This window comes from Agelaius phoeniceus, chromosome 19, assembly GCF_051311805.1.
Source record: "Agelaius phoeniceus isolate bAgePho1 chromosome 19, bAgePho1.hap1, whole genome shotgun sequence".
Classification (NCBI taxonomy): Eukaryota; Metazoa; Chordata; class Aves; order Passeriformes; family Icteridae; genus Agelaius; species Agelaius phoeniceus.
The window spans coordinates 2,972,831-2,991,482 of NC_135283.1; the positions used below are offsets into that span (position 1 = coordinate 2,972,831).

The 18,652-nt window shown below is 40.1% G+C and overlaps 1 protein-coding gene across 2 annotated transcripts in view; it reads right to left on the reverse strand.

Annotated features, from left to right (window-relative positions):
* Positions 1–18,652, reverse strand: part of TBCD (tubulin folding cofactor D) — a 125,965-nt gene that overhangs the window by 24,944 nt on the left and 82,369 nt on the right. For both annotated transcript variants that reach the window (XM_054645190.2, XM_077188123.1), the window contains exons 24-30: positions 12,432–12,463; positions 10,221–10,283; positions 9,725–9,801; positions 7,444–7,525; positions 3,750–3,868; positions 2,911–3,002; positions 1,898–2,038 (exon numbers count right to left, since the gene is read on the reverse strand). In XM_054645190.2, the coding sequence (XP_054501165.2) occupies positions 1,898–2,038; positions 2,911–3,002; positions 3,750–3,868; positions 7,444–7,525; positions 9,725–9,801; positions 10,221–10,283; positions 12,432–12,463 (606 nt within the window). The remainder of the gene's footprint in view (positions 1–1,897; positions 2,039–2,910; positions 3,003–3,749; positions 3,869–7,443; positions 7,526–9,724; positions 9,802–10,220; positions 10,284–12,431; positions 12,464–18,652) is intronic.

An 18,652-nucleotide genomic window follows, 5' to 3' on the forward strand; every position in this document is an offset into this window, starting at 1 on the left:
ATCATATCTGACTTAGATATTCATGTCTACCACCTGTAGACAGATCAGACATGTCCCAGCAAACAATCTGTCAAAAGAAAGGTAAAGTTTGCATATGCAGAGTAAAGTTGGTGAAACTTTCCCATGACTCTATGAAAGAAAGACAAAAATTACACAAAAAAGACAAAATCTCTCCAGAGAAACAGCATTTCTCTCCATATCTTTCCATCTTATTCCCTGGTTTAGAAGAAACAGAATGAGAAAGCACTGATCTTAGAGAGGCCACAGAACCTTCAGCAGCCAAGAGTTTGCCATGAGAAAGGATCCCCCTTCCCCCTCTGATTTACATGTTTCTTAACTTGATTGTGGCTGGAATTGCCCAAAGAAGCTAAAAAAAAAATTATCTGGTGCTCAAAGCACTTTGGAATCTGAACACACATCTCTGTACCCTGAGATAATCCATGCAGTGCCAGACAGGTCAAATACATGCATTTTACCACTTCCTTACCATACAAAAGCACTATCATCTATCATCCACAGCTAAAAACATGATTCTTCATATCTAAAATAATCAGCCAAGGCTGATTCTTCATCTCTAAAAGCAACATATACCTGCACATTTCAAATTAAAATTATGGATTCAGACAATAAAATGAGGCGGCCTTTTCAAAACCAGCATTTTACTCAAAATCAACTGCTAATAAATAAAAGACAATTAAAATTACTCTATCACATTTATTTACAGAGTTCATGGCTTCTCTCTACTGGGTGTTACTGCTCTGAGGCTTCCACACAGCATCAAAAGTATTTTAAATCTGCAGATACTGGACTTGTTCCTGAATAAGGATAATTTAATGTTTTTTATTAACAAGTCCTACTTCAGGCTGGGCATGTTTTGCTCATAAACAGGTGCAGAAAAGCACCCTGACAGGAGAATGTTTGGTTTGTAAGACCCATATTCCTGTGCTGTGTAATTCTACAGGATGGCATGAATAACATGAACTCTTCATGATCTCATTCAAAGCTCAGGAACTTCCAATCAGTAAATGCTGACACATCCCCAATTAGAGCTTTGGAAATGAAACACAAACCCAAAGAAGGACATGAGCCTCCACAGTCAGGAATTTTGAAATTTGAAATCTGCCTTTCCAGATCACTGTCACTGAAGGAATACAGAGCACTCAGAGGAATGCAATGTCACACACTGAATCTTCTTTGTGTATTAGGGGGACCTTGAAGACTGAGGCATGCCATGAAAATAAGACTGCTATAGACTTAGTATTACTAAGATCTTATTAATTTTATTAAGTTTACTAAATTTATTAATCTACCTATGCTACAGATTTCCCATCAGCAGACATATTCCTATAGATTTATGGTTTATTCTTGCAGTTCCATATCTGAAATCATTGAAACCCTAAACTTACAAAAGATTTGGTGATGCTGCAGCACAACTGAGAGTTTTTATCCCTCTCAACATGTTATGCAGCTGCTCCCTCTCCTGGCAAAAAATCCCCACAACAGCAACGTGCAGCAGGAGAGATCAGGCAGGACCAAATGTGTTGTTTCAAATAAAGAGAAATAATGCTTTAAATCCCTGGTTTGCAACTGAATACATTCCTGGTATTTACTAAGAAGAACTAATGTCACCCACAGAACCAGAAAAAGGTCTAAATTCAGTTTTGAACAGATCAATCCCCATATTCCAAATTTTTGAGCAAGGACAACCAAAACTTGCCAGGCTTCACCTTTCACTTTCCACTTCTCCTCCTGTTGCGCATTCCTAACTCCTACCTAGGCTCAAATCTCCAAAATCTCAAATCTCCAAAAGCTTGGAGCTCTTGTTTCTACGAGGTTTTAAAAACACATCAGCTTTTCATTGGACACCAGAGCTGGCCTGGATCTGCCCCCACCTTACCATCCTCCAACGTCGCCGCGGCTGTCGGTGGTGTAGTCGGTGACACCGGTGAGCAGCGTGGCGTAAACCTGATCAACGTTAGCCCTGCACACAAACTCCTGCTGGGATCCATCTCCCTTCACACCCACTGTCTGGCAAACCCTTCAAAATAAAGAGGAAAAGAAGGGATGGGAGGCAATTGAGAGCAAGCTTTGTTATGTTGGTTAATAAAATTGATAACAGCTGTGATGGCCATTACAGATGGAATGAGGAATATTTCTGTGCTGAATTTGACATGAGGAGCTCTGAGCAGTGTTTGGGTTCAAAGGAACACTGGAAAAGTTAAGATCTCAGCAGGGAATTAGGTTGCTTTACTTCCTTTACCTGTTTTTTCACATTAAACTCTCCTATAAAATGTAGAGGAAATCAAAGTACTCCAGAAAAGCTTTCAGATCTATAACACTACAAAAATGAACTTGCTTCAGTATCTGTCAGTCCCTGAACTCTCCTTAAAACAAAGTCACCAAGAAGTGCAAACAGCCAACACAATGTGCATTGAACCTGATATTAAACTTCTTTATCTTGAAGACACAGGGTTTTTAGCAGTGTAACAGTTTCAGAGCATAAAATATTAATGTACACTATTAACTGCACTGTGACATTCAACATAGAAAATATTGCTTTAAATAAAAGGCACAATTTCTTTAAATCAATTCAATCTTTTTAAGATTGTGGAAAAACCTCTATTCTTCCTCCTCAGTAAAGCTCATTAAATTGCAGCCCATGAGAAAGGTAAACACTAAAATACACTCTAGGTAGTCAGTTAACTGATAAAACCTGACAGCACTATCAGAGCTGAAGTCCAGAGGCAGGTGTGTGGTAATTCCCTGAATTAAAAATAAACTGAGTAATGCATATGCAGTCAGGATGTGTGTAAGTGATTTTAAGACTCATGCTCCCAGCTCCCAGCAGAATGGAGAAAGTTTCTACAGAAAGATTTAAAATTAAGACACAAGCAGGGGTGAGGAACATACTTTGCAATTGCTATTAAGGCATCTCTCCTGGCTTCAGCAAAGCTCACATCTTCAGGGGAAATTATTGTAACTTTTTTTAGACCTTCCAAAACCTGAAAAAACACAAAGATTGAGATATATAAGCCCAAAGCATTTTTTACTATATTAAATTTAGATATCATAGTAAAGTGAGTTCAATCCTGTATGAAGGAACCAAGCAGGCAGCAGAGTTTGGATTGTCACCAGGAGAGGCCTGTAAGGTTTTACACAACATCATCAGAATATAACTCAGAAATTCATATGTATTTCTCTCAGTTCTTCTTGTTTATGGGAACAATATATCTAAAAAATGTGAACAACAGGCTAAGTTTGCATCCTGTCTGGGGCAGGGTAACCTTATGGAAATACCATTTCTATGGTAGAATTGTGCCTGAGGGCAAAAAGGCCTCTGCTCTCTGCTGCAGCTTTTCAGATCCCCAAGGCACTTAGGCATAAAAAAACTAAGATCTATATTCTAAATCTACATTTCTATTTCACTTTGTGGCTTCTTGTATCTCAGTTTCTCCAGGGGTTTCAGTTCAATCCCTGTAGTAAATCTCTCTTCCCCTCTCTCTTCTCTCCTCCCTTGCACCAATATCCCATAGCAAAGGGTTTTAATTCAGCCTCTGGCTTTCCATTACCACCACTACAGCAGGACTAAACATTAATTATCAGAAACTATGGCAAACTCAACTCATGATGATTTTCTGTGCATTAGCATTCGAACCCCTTTGACAAAGACCTTTAATTATGATCATTATTATTAATTTGATTACTGTCACAGGTTTCACTCATTCATTCCAATGATCCTGTTTTCTCACCTGCTGGAGCCTGCCCTTCAGCAGAAATCTTGGAAGGGCCCCAAGAGCTCGTGAAAAGCCACAACGAATCATTTCCTCTGTGTTTTGTAGTTCTGAAACGTACTGTGTCACCAGCTCATCTGGAAAAAATACAATTGCAGAGTGAAAAGCAAGCACCACATCATTAGAATTTCATATTTGGCCAAGGAAAGAACATCAGGAAAATATCCCCTAAACAAAGCAGCTGGAAAATTTTGTAATTTGCTAAACTAAAATGTTGAATATCTTAATTTTCTACAGGAAAAGGATAAAAATTTGAAGATGTTCACTTTTACATGAATTAATACATATTTTCTGTCTAAAAATCTGACTTTGTATTTATACTAAGCCTACTACTTCAGAGAGAGAAAAGACAAACTTCTCAAAGAGTTATCAAGTTTTAGACATCCAACTAATAAGTATAAGCACAATTTTCTGGCTAAGCACAGGGGAGCAAGTTCTTTTTATATTTATAGGTCTCCATTTTCTATCATTGGGTGAGTGTTCTGTGTTAGGCAGGAGATCCCCAGGTTTGTAAATACCAGTTATTTTAACAGTTTTCCCTCAGAAAACTCCTGATTGGAGTCCTGCTTTAGCACACACACAGATCATAACTAAACAGTGAGATAATTCCAGATCATGTTTCATAAATGAAGTTGGGTGTTTTGGAGGAGAAAGCTCAGGAGGAAATTTTCCATTTGGTTCTGTGTGCTGGCACAGGACACAGTGGGGACAGTGACCCTACAAACAGCAGCAGAGTCAAAAGGCACAAGAATAAACACAGAATAAACCCAGCTAGGCATGGAAAAAGGAGCCCCAGCAAACATGTAAAATTATATCAAGGAGAAAATGAGGGTGTATGGAAAAATAAAAATAGGAAAAGTCAGGAACAGGTTCACATTGCTGCTGCAGCCTTTACAGCCAATACTTCCTTTACCCAATTTTGCACATTAAACTCTCCTGTAAAATGCAGAGAAAACCAAAGCACTCCAGAAAAGCTTCTCCAAGCCAGCTGCAATAAACACAGCTCTGATTCAGACAGGAGCAAGGTGGTCTCATAAATCCCCTTACTGCACAGACACTTTTTAATCCTCCAAGAAAAAGAAGCAGAGATCCTGGGAAGATTACATAATTGTGCCAGTGCTTACTGTAATCTAAGGTTTGAATGGTTGAGCAATATTTGCTAGAGGAAGAAAGAAGAGTTGCCATAAGAAACTCCCCATTCATCATAATTCCTGACTGGTTTTATAAACCCCAATGCAATGGACAGGCCCCAGCTTGTCCCTCCCATCAGCAGCCCAGCTCCCTGGCCAGAGGTGAGCAACACCTCCAGATAAGCACATTTATTTCAACTTTCCAAACCACCAGGGTGTTAGGAGTCCTGAGGTCAGAGGAAGATGCAGTGTTTGCTGTGACAGTCTCCACTCTGAGTGATGTAAATTTAAAATTGACATTTTAGCCAAATGACACAGCAATGAGACAAAACCAGCTCTTTACTTATAACCACTCAGTAATTATGGTGGAAAGTGTAATGCAAATGTTAATATTCTTCTCAGAGCCTTCAGCTTCATAAACCAACAGGGTCTATGAAGTGTCTGCAATATTAATTCCACACAACCCACCCTGGAAGGATATTAAAAGAGAAAGTCAGCAAAACCAAACCAGAACACTCTAAGACAGGAAAACACTAAGAGAAGGTCCAAACAAACAGAGGGAAAAGTAGTGATTCAATAAAACTGCAGCCTTACAAGGACAGATTCAGAATGTCAGTCTGCTAAAGCACCCTTGATTGGTGTTTTCATTTTAACCATCAAGCCACACTGAAACTCTGGTTAAATTTTACCAAAAGTTTTTGGTTTTTTCCCTAATGCCCTTGATCATGTCCAGACCTGCTTTAACTGACTTATCTAAGGCACCTGCACTGTGCTGAATGTCTCCTGCTGCAGCTTCCACTCATGCCCACATCCAGCACACACTTTTACTACTGGATTTAAATCCCACAACAGACAGGCATGAAATTTGTAAGTTTTATGGGTACAGAGATTAAAATACACTATTTTTTTGTTTGTTTTTTGAAAGATGCTTGCATGTGTAATGCCACTTCTGTTATCATGTGTGGAGCAGGGTCCAGTGCAGCCAAGGCCAAATAAAAGGGTACTCAAGATAGAGCTGACCAGAGAATTTTCTAGAACAGAAAAATTGTCAATTCACAATTCTACTTCAGAAAATCCCATGAGAAATTTTATCTGTATGTACAAATTTGAACCCAATTGTGTCCCTAGACCATCACAGCCACACTGCCATGGTCCCTCCAAGCACAAGGCAGATGAAAAGTAAACCTCAAATCCAGGAAAAAAAAACCATGAGGATTCTAAATGAATAAAGCAACAACATCTGCAGCCTGTACTTCCAGTAGATCCCTTCTCTTTCCTGACTTGGGCACTGCCTGAGTTTTCCAGTCCACTTTTACAGAAACTTGAAACTTCATCCTTACATAAAATTTGCCCTGTCACCTTTTCAACTCATTTTTAGTTTATTTGCTTTGACTCAGCATTGCCTCCTCCTGCCCAGCACATTCTGGTTTTACACATGAACCTTTCCTGAGCTTGTGGGGATTTTATCTGCCTTGGGACCAGATCACATCTTCCCATGCTGCCCACAAAGCATCTGGCAGGCAGGGCCAAACTCCAGCAGGCAATTCTGGAGTTTGGAGGGGGTTTTGTTGTTTTTTTTTGTTTGTTTGTTGTTTTGTTTTGGTTTGGGGTGTTCTTTTTGATAAAAATGCAAAGATTTAGCACTACATAAAGTATTTTCAAATCAGGATAGGCCACTTTTATTGTTCAGCCCTAATGTCTTTGGGGCATGGAAAATACATATGTGCTCAATATCAACATCATTTTGGGAACATCTCTAAGACAAATAAATAATAGGCATTTTGTTACCTGATTTAATAATGATAAGAAATAGAGAAAGAAATCGATATTTTATTAAGATATGTCAGTTCGCTGTCATATTTAGAAAAACAAAAATATAAATGTTGTTATTCTTAAAATATTTATCTGTGCAACCCAGCAATTTGTCTCTGATGGACATGATACAATCTGATCCCTGAAAAGAAGACAGGTACAAGAAAAGCAGTATAAATAAAGATGCTGATTCATCTTTAAGCCCTAAGAGAAGTTTAAGCCTCCTTCTGCACTGCTGATCCAAAAACAAACACACGCACATTTACCAGAACTCTGGCTGTCCTTTTCTATCCTTTCCTTATCCTTTAGCAATTCTCCTGTAAATCAGCCATGATCTCTGGCAGAGTTTATTAAAATAGGATGTGGAAAAGATTCACTTTGTTAAAACTTCGGATTTTAGAAATGCATAATCATTGGGGTTTTTTTGTTTTACAGTATGGAACAGAAAAGTAAGATAAATTTGCCTCATTATTGTGGTACCTTCTGCTCATCTCCAGTCTAAAGCCAGCATTTACAGAGGAAATTAAACATTTCCTACAATTCCAGTTGTCCTTTTTCACACAACTTTCAGCTGCCAGTTATTTTTTCCTGAAGAATTTGAAGTTGTTTTAACACCAGTGCTGCCCCTCCTTGTTCTGTCCAATCCCTCCAAAGTACAAGTTTTGTCCAGCCCAGCACTCTGTGCCCCTGTGTTAAACATGAATCATTACCCTGCAGAGCTGGATCAGCTTCTCCCCTCTCGTTGATGTAAAATTCATTGCACAGAGCAGCCAGTGCAGACACTGCAGACTCCTGCAACAAAGGCACAGAAATGCATTTACTCACTTCACATCTTAAAATTTTAAAGAAAAAATAAGGTGGATTAAAAAAAAAAAATTCTTTTCAGATACTGGCATTTTCTTTCTTATTATTTCTTCCCAATAGTGATTTAGCAAGGAAACTTATGTAAGGAAAAACCAGATTTTATCTTATTCCTTCAATATGACCAGTAAGGTAAATTAGCATTTAAAACAAGAACAGTAATGTATGAAATGTATTTTCAGTTCAGATGAAAGACCTCCAGGATGACACAGCACCACAAAGCACACAAATCATTATTCCACCTTATTTCATATATATCCATATACTGATGTCAGATTGACAAGAAACAAACCCTATTTCCCCAGGGAGCTACAGAAAAGAAACACAGAAAAGAACATGGGCTGAGGGTTATAAACAAAGAAGCCCAAAGATCCAGAATCACAGGCTTTGTGTCCTAATCTTAACTGGCTTAAAAAAGGATAAATGGTTGTGCATCATAACTGAGCCTCCTCATTTTTAGAGAAGTTTCAGTCACTGATACAGAACACAAAATAACTCAGCTGCTATTTCAGAAAGCACAGAATAGAATTTGTAACAGAATACATAATATAATAGAATTTATGGCTGAATTATACTTTTCAGCTGATAATATAATGTTACCCAAAATTATAATAAATGTGAAAGCACACAACAGCTATGCATTGTTCACTTCATGTTAACAGCACAATACCTATTAACACTCATGTTCTCCAGGTACAAGAAATCTCAGCTGTAACACAGAAATCTTGCCCAGCTGATTCATTCTGCCCTCAAAGACACCTCAGACAAGTTCTCTATGCAAAATCAAGGGAAGAAAACCAGCACTCACCTAAACAATATTCTATCTACCACAGGGATAACAGTAGCAAAATATGCAGAATTATCCAACTGCTGTAGATCAGGGACCTTTAAAGGCCAAATTATCCAAGCTCTGCCATGGGCAGGGATGCCTGGGACCAGACCAGACTGCTCAGATATTTCACTTTCTAAATGAAATGGTTTTCACCTTAAATGTAGGAAGTTAAACTGGAAGAGAATACTGTATGATAGGAAAAAAAGATTACTTTGCAACATCTTAAGCATTGCCCTTACAATTATTTCTCTCTAAAACAGAAGCAGAAATAAGTGAGAATTGCATTTACTAAATACACTTTGTTTGGCTTTAGGTGATGTTTACCAAACAAGTTAAAATTCTCTATGGCCTATAATTAATTCTTCTTAAGCTTTTAATTTAGAAGTTCCAGTTATAAGACATACCAGCACTTTGAATAAAATGTTAATACCAAAAGAATATCCTAAGAATTCAAATTTCTTTTTTAAATTTCCTTCAGTAATTTGGATATAACTCCATTCTCCTCTGTCTCCCAAGGAAAGCTTTAAAGGATGAGGTGTGAGATACCTGGAATGTCTTTTTATCTTATTACTAACACCTAACACAATGAACACAGTGTGCTAAATTCAGATTGGCTGTAAGCTCTAGCAGGGCAGACAGAAATTGCCTTTATAATTCAGCAGAGATCAAACTGCCATGGGATTTCTTGGGAAAATTAAGGTGAATAACTGGAGGTGTTAAGATGGTGTAAATAAAACAGCATGAGGCACATCCATCAATGGATTTAATATTCAGAATCAGAGCACTCTGAGAGCACAGAAAAAGGATTTGCAGCAGAGTTGAATGAAAATTTAAGCTGCTTGTCCTGAATAACTCTGGTAACTCACAGCAAAGCTCACAGGGTACCTGTGGACATCATCCAGAGTATTTTTAATTGTCACTAGAGTTCTCTGAAACCACATATATTAGAGGTACACCAAAACAGAAGCAAAACACCTTCTAAATAAAACCACAGAGCCACCAGGGAGCAGCTTCCAGCACCACCACCCTGTCCAGAAGTACAGACAGAACAACCATGGGATAACTGCTCAAGTATTAATCAGAAAGGTCCACTGGAATCTGGAGGAATTCAAAATGCACTTTTACAAATACCCCTTCTCACACATCTAAGAAACATGCATTCAAGAACCAATAAGATGCCATGGATATTCCACCAAAGGAAAGCAAAAGTTTCTAATTTTGTATTTCTAATTTCTAATTTCTGAAATTTCTAATTTTGTATTTCATGTGACCACGTGAAGGAGGAGAAATTCTTGTACCTTTATATGCTGTCGTGCAGCACTGGAAACAAGAGTGAGATGTCTTAGGCTGTCATTTATCAACCACTGCCAACCACCTGCAACAGCAAGGAACACAAACAGCTTGAACTTTTCTTACTTTCTGAACCTCAATATTCTCTATTTAATTTTTCCATAGACCAGCAATTACACAGATCAACCTGTATCCTTGGTTTTCCAACCTGAACAAGGCTCTGACTCCCAGTAGAGGTGCTCCAGTCTGAATTACCATGTCCACAGTGACCCCCTCCATGCCTGGTGATGCTGAGGACTGCACATTTTATTTATTGTCAACAGCTAAAAACCAAATCTTCAAACTGCACCAGCATCTGCTGCAGTATTTGTCTATATTTTTGGAATTTTTAAAAATGTGTTAGACCAGCTGACCCCATTAATTTTGAAATGCATAATTTCTTAACACTTTAATTTAGTGAATAGTTACCACAGTCATGGAAGGTTATTTAAAAATAGGACTCACCAATTATTGGATCTCCTCTAAATGGCATTTTTGATAGTGACAACTTCTCAATTAAAGTGCAGACTGTAAGAAAATAAGTTTGATAACAAGATCAATACCTCCCAGAAAAGAGAAATTGTAGCGATTTTGAAGAGACAAGCACAGGAAGTTACATCAGCATTAATTTTAAGAATATGTGCAAATAGATATTCAAACTAAGGGAAATTAAAAACTGGAAGGAAATGACATTTGCACAGAAATCACTAGGATGCAGTAACTGTCTTCTGACATGAGTTACTCCCATCAATTCTGCAAATCCCTTGTTTGGGGGGACGTTTTCCCCCTCTGCCATTCAAGGTGTGCACACACATATCAGCCCCTTTTTTTGTTCTACAGCCTAGAAATGGCAGTGTAGCATCATTGACAGTAAACAACTGAGACAAGGAAAATACTACAGCCACTAAAAACTATTCAAAAATACATGACAGGTTTTCCTACCTCTTATTCACATTGTTTTTGAACCTCCAAGGAGTGGCATTTGCTCACTGCACACAGCTGGGAGCTATGAAACTGGATGCAACTTTATTTCCTTTGATACTTGGAATATATGAGCACATCCTTTTCATAATAAAGCCCTCATTATTTTTAATCTATGAACTTATTAGAGTTCTAATGCTTACAAACCCACTTTGAGAATTATATTTTTTTTAAATGTTTTGAGGCTTTTTTGGGGAATGGAGATTAGCACAGTAAACACTGCAAATTTCATCTATGAATTTAAGAGAGTTGTAATGCTTACAAACCCACTTTGAGAATTATATTTTTTAAAATGTTTTGAGGCTTTTTTTGGGAATGGAGATTAGCACAGTAAACACTGCAAATTTTCTGTCCAACAGATTGAATGTATTGCTCAAATGAACACTCAGCACTGGGGGAATACCATTATCTTTCAGCTCCTGAGGTTCAGCTCAAATAAATGAGATTGGTCCAGCTCCATGTCCCTGCCTGGCTGCTTTAGGGTTGGTGGAGAGGAGAGAAAGGACAGAAGAAGGTGCAAAATAAAATAATGCCATTGTTTTGTTTTCCTCTCCTCCCACAACCTGATTTTTGACTCTTCCTCTGGGCTCTGTACACAGCTCATCACCTCCATTTATAATCAACTTACTGGGCTCCAAATCTACTCCTGAACTCACTCCTCACCATGGCAATGCCACACAGAATCCTCTCAGTACCTTGTCAGCTTCTCTGTGCTGATATTTATTCACAGGCAAGTGCAATGTGACTAAACCCAAGTCTCTTGGGGTTCCTCCTTAGCTCTCTGCACTTCTTTGTGCTCTCTTGTGGTTGAGACCATCATCTTCATTAGACATGCAGGCAATTTGTGGAACATTTTCAATTCTTCTCTCATTCCACCTACACACTCCTATCATGCCAAAATACTGCCATTTGTATTTCTCCAAAACCATAAAACGTTCAGCTGCTTAAAAGCTAAAACATATCACAAAACCCTATTCCTTCAGCTTGCATTTTTGTGTCAAATCTCACTCAAATCCCCCTTCTCTTCCACCTCAGTGCTGGAGCACTTTCACCCACGAGGTCTGGATGGTTTCAGACCTTCCAAGCTGGAATCTGCTCTGCAGCACTTCCTTCATTCAGCTCACAAGCAGGAAACCAAGTTGGCATCATTTCCTCATCCACCCAGCCTACCTCTTCCTGCAACACCCTTCCTTTTTTCAGCTCACAACAATCTTCCAAATCCATCTTTTCTGTGGTGCCACACTCCCCACTGACTGTTGTTTATTTGGTCTTTGTGCTTCACTTCTGTGCACACGTGTGTTATGATAAAATCATGATTTCCACCATGGCTTCTGTCTAAAAGTGCAGATTGTATCTCTTCTGGAGAGGAATTGGAGTAAATCACTGAAAGAAGACAGTTCAACCCTGAAAAAACTCCACTGTGTGCAAGAGCAGAAGAACACAGTGTGACACAGAGCCCAGAACCATCTCCAGCTCTTACACAGAGTTATTCCAAGTGCATTGGTTATTATTGACACCCCATGTCCTGCTGCACCCATCTGCTGATTGGCCTCCAAAGTTCATCTTTTCTTAATTACTGTGCAGACTTCACTTACACATTCAACACAGCACACACAAAACAAACTGGAAACACAACAACAACAGCCAAACTCCTCCGAGCCCCTCAGGGGCTGGCCCAGCCCAGCCTGTACTTACCAGCTGGTCTCATCAGCTCTCCACCTAAACCCCTGCAAAGCAGAAACAGCCTTCAGAGAACAACCACCACAGGCAACCTGTGCACACTGCCCATTGTGAGGCAAAAAGCACCTCAGGAGCATTTCAGAATGAAAGCAGAGCACAAAATACCCACAGTTTTGTGTTTGATCAACTCTGCTTCCTTTTACACCAACTTTTCTTGACTTCAGCGTGATTAATACAAACCTCTCCTGAATATTAAGCTTTGCTCTTGCAAAAATGCACTCCCAGTCTTCCTAATCTTTAATGTGAATAACAAAAAGACTGTCAAGTTCATTTTGTTTTCTTTTCACTTGCTTCAGGAACATTCCAAACCCATGAGATTGGCCAAAGGACTTTCCAGTCATGCAGTCTCTACCAGCTTCTGATTTCCACAAATGAAAAGGAACTACATGCAACTTTTAAATAAAATCATCATCTCTGTAAAACTAAGTAGAAACTTCCCTTCCCAGTTCCCATTTTCACATATGTTAACTGGTTTTCTCTCCTGGTGAGATTTACCACCCTTCTCCTTTCCTGCTCAAGCCCCTCCCAGGTGATTTTGTGTTTATCACCACAAGAAACACATCAGCAAAGGGAGAGAAACAAATGGCTCCAGCTACTTCAGACCCTCCTGGGGTAAAGCTGTGTTCCTCAAGGATGGTTTCACCAGCTCAGACCTCAGCCCAGTTCCTCTGTCTGAACAGGAGCCTGGCCAGTAACAGCACTGGGAGGAGAAAATCTGAACTGGGCAGAAAGCAGGGAGAGGGAAAATCATCCTGGAAAGGGCAGGGGCTGTTGGCACTCTTGGGCTTCTCCTGGCCCCAGTGAGCAGAGTGTGCTGCTTGCCTGCATCCCCAGCCCCAGGCAATGCCTGAGGGGTTTCCCTCAGTGTCACCTCTGTGGCTTCACTGCTCCACTTTGTGAACCTTTGACCTCCCCTTCCTTTGGATATTTCCTCCCTTGACTCCTCATTGTCTGCCTTCACTTCTGCTGGAATATTTCCTCCCTGAGGTGTGCCAAACCCTTAATCACCTGTTTGCATGTCCATGCTCGGGCAGAAACTCCCAGCAAGGGCAGCAACAACAAAAACCTGTTTATGTGCTTGTTGTTTTTTGTTTATTTTAAACATTTTCTTCCCTCCTCTCCTCCTCCCTCCCCACAATAAAATGAGTAGCTGTGCTCAGAAGGCCAGGTTAGCAATCCTAACAGCTCCTACAACTTTGTTCTCCAGTTCATCCCTTTGCATGAGCTTCAAAAGCCTGAACATTTTAAACAGGTTTTTCCATTCCACATGAGGAGGTCCCTTCTGTAATATGCTCTGGGTTTCTGACTGCTCAACAATTTCATTGGTGTTTCAGGGAACACAGAGATGCCAACTCCACAATATTCTCATTTGCCATGGGTCAGCACTTCCTTTAATTGAGAAACTTTTGCTTTCCACAATCAATATAGATTAGGCTTAATTTAATAATCCCAGCTCAGTTTATCATTGTAGGAAGCAAGCAGAGATTCTACATCCTCGTGCTGATAAGGTCTGTGTATTGTCTACCCCACCTTCCTGCCATGCTGTCTGCTCTCCAGCTTCTAAAAAATTTAAATTAGAAAACAAAAAAAGGAGTCGAGACAGCAGCAAAAGCAGGTGACTGATGTGGCAAGCCTTGCTTCCTCTTCCACACTTCTTCTCCCCTTCATTTTCCCTTCACCCATTCCTTACCTTGCTGCAAATGAGTATAAAATAATCACCTTGCAAATGTGTTTGGTGTGCAGCAGAGTCTGCTGATGCAGGCATTCAGATATGGCCCGTTCTGCTCCAACTACAAAGCAAAACTGACTCACAAAGGCTGCTCCTCTCCATTTCCTCACACTGCCAAGAAGGAAGTCAGGCCACTCCAAGCTGTGCTGATGGTAATAATTTGAGTGCTACCCCTTCCTCTGGCGTTTCACCAACCCCACTCAGTTCAGAGCCTCTCTGAGGATTGCTGTCCCCATGCAAGAATGCAGAAAGGTGACAGGGATTTGCATGGCCACTTTTCCACATGGCACAAACTCCAACCCAGTCCCTCTTGGTGGCACCATGACCTGAGTGTGCTCCTCTGCAAAGCTCCCTGAGTTGGCTCTTGCTCAGACACTCTGTGTGTCCACCAATAAAGCTAATTTTGTTCTCCCTTTCCACAGCTTGTGCATATTTCACTTTTAAGAACCAAAAATTCTATCATAACCCAAGATCTTTCCTCAGCCAGTGCTTGGTTTGTCAAACATGATGCACATCTTTCTATTAACTTTATCTCACTCCACAGTATTTCACTAAATTAAAAAGATACGGATCTACCTAATTCAGAGATTCTGAATTTTGCTGTACAGTCAGTATTCCTTCTTTTTTATTCCAAAGACACATCCACAAGTTGCATCACATTATTAGATGTACCTGTTTCAAGCTTTAATTATTAATTCAATTTGCAAATTGACTGATGCAGTGCCCAGGCCCCACAAGCTCCTGAGCATTCCTTCCTGTGTGCAGCTCCCCAGCAATGCTTCTCTCCTGGAAACATCCTGGGATGAGTCACAATGAACGTGTGGAAAATAAAATATATAAACCCTTGCAGAACTGAGGAATTAACATTACTGACCTAAGAATGACAGAAGCTATTTTATAATTACATTGCCTTGAATCAGAACCAGTGACAGTGCTGTTCTCAGGGCATAAAGAGGTTCAAAGTACTTTTGTGTATTTATTTTTTTAAATTATTTTAAGCCTGCTGCTTTTTGTGCAAAAGCCAGAATTCCTCTTTAAGATAATAAAAATAGCATTAAGTGAAGTTGTTTAGGATTGAAAAGCATCTATGTTTTCACAGATATTCAAATCTGAGGTTAGAAGTACTGGAATAGCTGAAGAGATTCAGTTGTAAATACTGGATTTTGGGAAAGCTGAGAACACATATTTCACCTCCACATGAACAGCAACCAAGCATTTTCCTGGGGAACTCTTTGTCCCAAATAGAACTGAGGTATCTTTAAAGGCCCAGGTTGCACATTCCCTGGGTTTTGGAGGTACAGAATGGCTTTATCAGAGGGTTCAGCAGGGGGAAAGGGAAACCCCTGGGCACAGCTGAGTAGATTAACAGAGCTTTCATGGCCAGCCCTTCTGGATGCACAGAATAAACCACACTAACATGAGAAACATCAAGGTTTAGGCTACTGTAAATTCCTATGCCACGCTGTATTCTAACAGCAGAATGCTACAGGTGAAATCCTGTCTCTATGGAAGTAAAAGCTTTCCAAGTGACTTCAGTTTGTAGCAGAAGAATTTCACCTTGTAGCTCTTCAGAGGACAGTGCAGCAGGATCTCCCAGAGCCATGCAAGCCCTGGATGCATAAAACCCTCTGAACCTGGAGCAACTGTTAAGATGAGCTTTGTTGCAAAGCTGGAATTCTTTGCTGATTAAGCTCATATGCCTAAAAAAAAAACCAAACTCTTTTAGGCAGATGCGTGCCAAGAAACACATTTGCCCTGAAACCATCCAGATCAGTTACAACCTTCAAGGTCTTTGAAATGAGCTGAGTTTCTCTCTTGCCCAGCACCTGTCAACACCTGCAGGCTCCCTTCCTCCGCTGGAAACGCCGAAACTCCCAAGGTGCCGCTTCCCCTGACCCTGCCTGCCTCTCCGAGCTCCTAAATCTGCTGGGCTGCCACAGCTGACGTGCTGCAGAGGCAGGGATGAGCTCAGAGCAAGGCTGGCTGTGCGGCACGTCGCGGGCGCGGCGCGGGAGGCGCTGCCCAACGTCCCGGCACATCCAGCTGGGGTGGAAGCCTGCAGGGCTGGAGCAGCATCTGCTGAGACACAAAGTGCACTGCAAGCACCTGCAGGCAGCCCTGCACTGCCAGAGCCACTCCTCATCTGCTGGCCATTCAGGCTTCTGCAGTCAGACTCAGAAGTGGCTACAAGGAAGAGAAAAAATATTCTCAACCGTGGGAATGGGAAAAACAGAAACTTCTACAGGCACTGAAGAGTTTGATCTGTAAAAATCGGATTGATGTGAAAATGCAATGCACAGATATTAAGCAGAAAAATCATAAACTTATGTTTCCATAGTTGTAAGGAAGAATATGCCATAAGTAAGTGAGAAATGTAGCCATGATATTTTCTGAAAAATCCCTTCCTTAGGATTTTTCCTCCTGAGAAGCTGAGAAGCCTCAGGAACAAAATGTAACCAATGGTTATCTGCTGCTGTGGAATGCAACAGGTGCATCTGTGATGGTCTCATGCAATTGTTTCTTATTAATGGCCAATCACAGCCCAGCTGGCTCGGACTCTCTGTCTGAGACAGAAGCTTTTGTTATCATTCTTTCTTATTCTATTCTTAGCCAGCCTTCTGATGAAACCCTTTCTTCTATTCTTTTAGTATAGTTTTAATATAATATATATCATAAAATAATCAATCAAGCCTTCTGAAACATGGAGTCAGATCCTCATCTCTTCCCTCATCCTCAGACCCTGTGAACACGGTCACAGAGAAACTGTATTGATCAAATGCTGAAGGGTTTATAATGTAGGGGTGGGGTTGTATGCAACAAGCCAAGAGTTTAGAAGTTATAACAGAAACATATGTGTGCCTGTGAGTTAGAAGCCCATTGGATAAAAGCATCCACAGTGCAGAAGAAGCAAGTAAAGGTGATGGGTTAGGAAAGTAAAATCAACCCTGTGGCAGCTGCCTATTGGTTTAGAAAGTTCTAGATTGCCTTGTAACAAAGAACTCGTGACTACTCTTGAGCTATGGCCGATTGCCTGCTCCTCTAAAACCTCACTGCCTCTGAGAGTGATGTTTATCTGAGCAAGACATTGTTCTTAGCTTGAAAATATTCCATCCCTTCATCTCTAGCAGTGACAATAATACTGAACATCTGTTCCAGAACCTCAGAGCAGATGAGGCAGGTTCAGAGAATCTTAACACAACTACTACTAAAATACTGTTTTCTTGAAGACTTTTCATATTATTGAATCAGAGAATTATTTAGGTCAGAAAAGACCTTTATAAGATCATTGAATCCAACCACTGGCAAGACCAACCTAACCCCTTTAACATGTCTTTTAAACCTTTAAAAACCTTTTAAACTAAAATACTTTTAAGAAGTTCTTTTATTTGTGTTAAAACCTTTTAAAGCAAACCCTTATAAAAAGATCTTTTAAATGTCTTAAAACCTTTTAAACTAAACCCTTTCTATTATGTCTTTTAAATCCAGGTTTTCTAGATGGTAAAACCCAGGGATGGTGACTGCACCACTGCCCTGGTTACCTGTGCAAGTGTTGCATAAATCTTTGAGTGAAGTATTTTTTTCCAACACCAATTTAAACCTTTCCTGGTGCAGCTTAAGGCCATCTCCTCTTTCCTATCATTTGTTACTTGAAAGAAGGAGTGTTGAGAATGAGTCCAAGGTCTCAGATGCACAATAGAAATAGATCTGCTACAAAAAAAGCAGCTACTAACCATGCTGGTGCAATGGAAGCAGAATGGAAATCAGGCTGGCTACTGACTGTGTTTAAACCAGCAGAGTGATTTCCTAACCCAGGTAACACAGCTAAAGGCAACAGATGCCACAAGTTTTCATCTTAGGCTTTTATATATAAAAATACCATTTCAAACAAATAAAACACAGCACAATTTTTGTAACTTCATAACCTGCACAGCCCTAAAACAGGCACAGGAGGCAGATGCTCTACAGGGCATGGTTTGCATTTGCCTTGGTGTAACCTCCACACAGAAACCCAGAAACTCCTGCTCAACCCCCAGCTGGAAGTGCACATGCAAATGCTCCAAGCAACCAGCTCCTCCAGACAAACCAGTGCATCAGATGTGTCAGGATCAAGGCTAATGGCAGGAAATACACTCTGATGTGCCTGGACTTGCAGGCTCCTTTGTACTATGGTAAAACCAGAGAGGACTTCTGCACAAGGACAGAAAAATATTTGTATTAAAAAAAAAAAGGTAATATGGTAGAAGATGGGATTTTCTACAATTAGCATAAATAAATTTGAATGCTCCGAGTATATTCAACACTGGCTGCAGTAGAACTTAAAACAGGATTGTGTAAAGGACAATTCATGGCCATTTGTCAAAATCAGGTTAAAGATGGTGCAAGAATTGCTAAACAAAGTAAGATGGTAGAGCAGCTCTATGCATGTCTCCATTCCAGCACTTTGGTT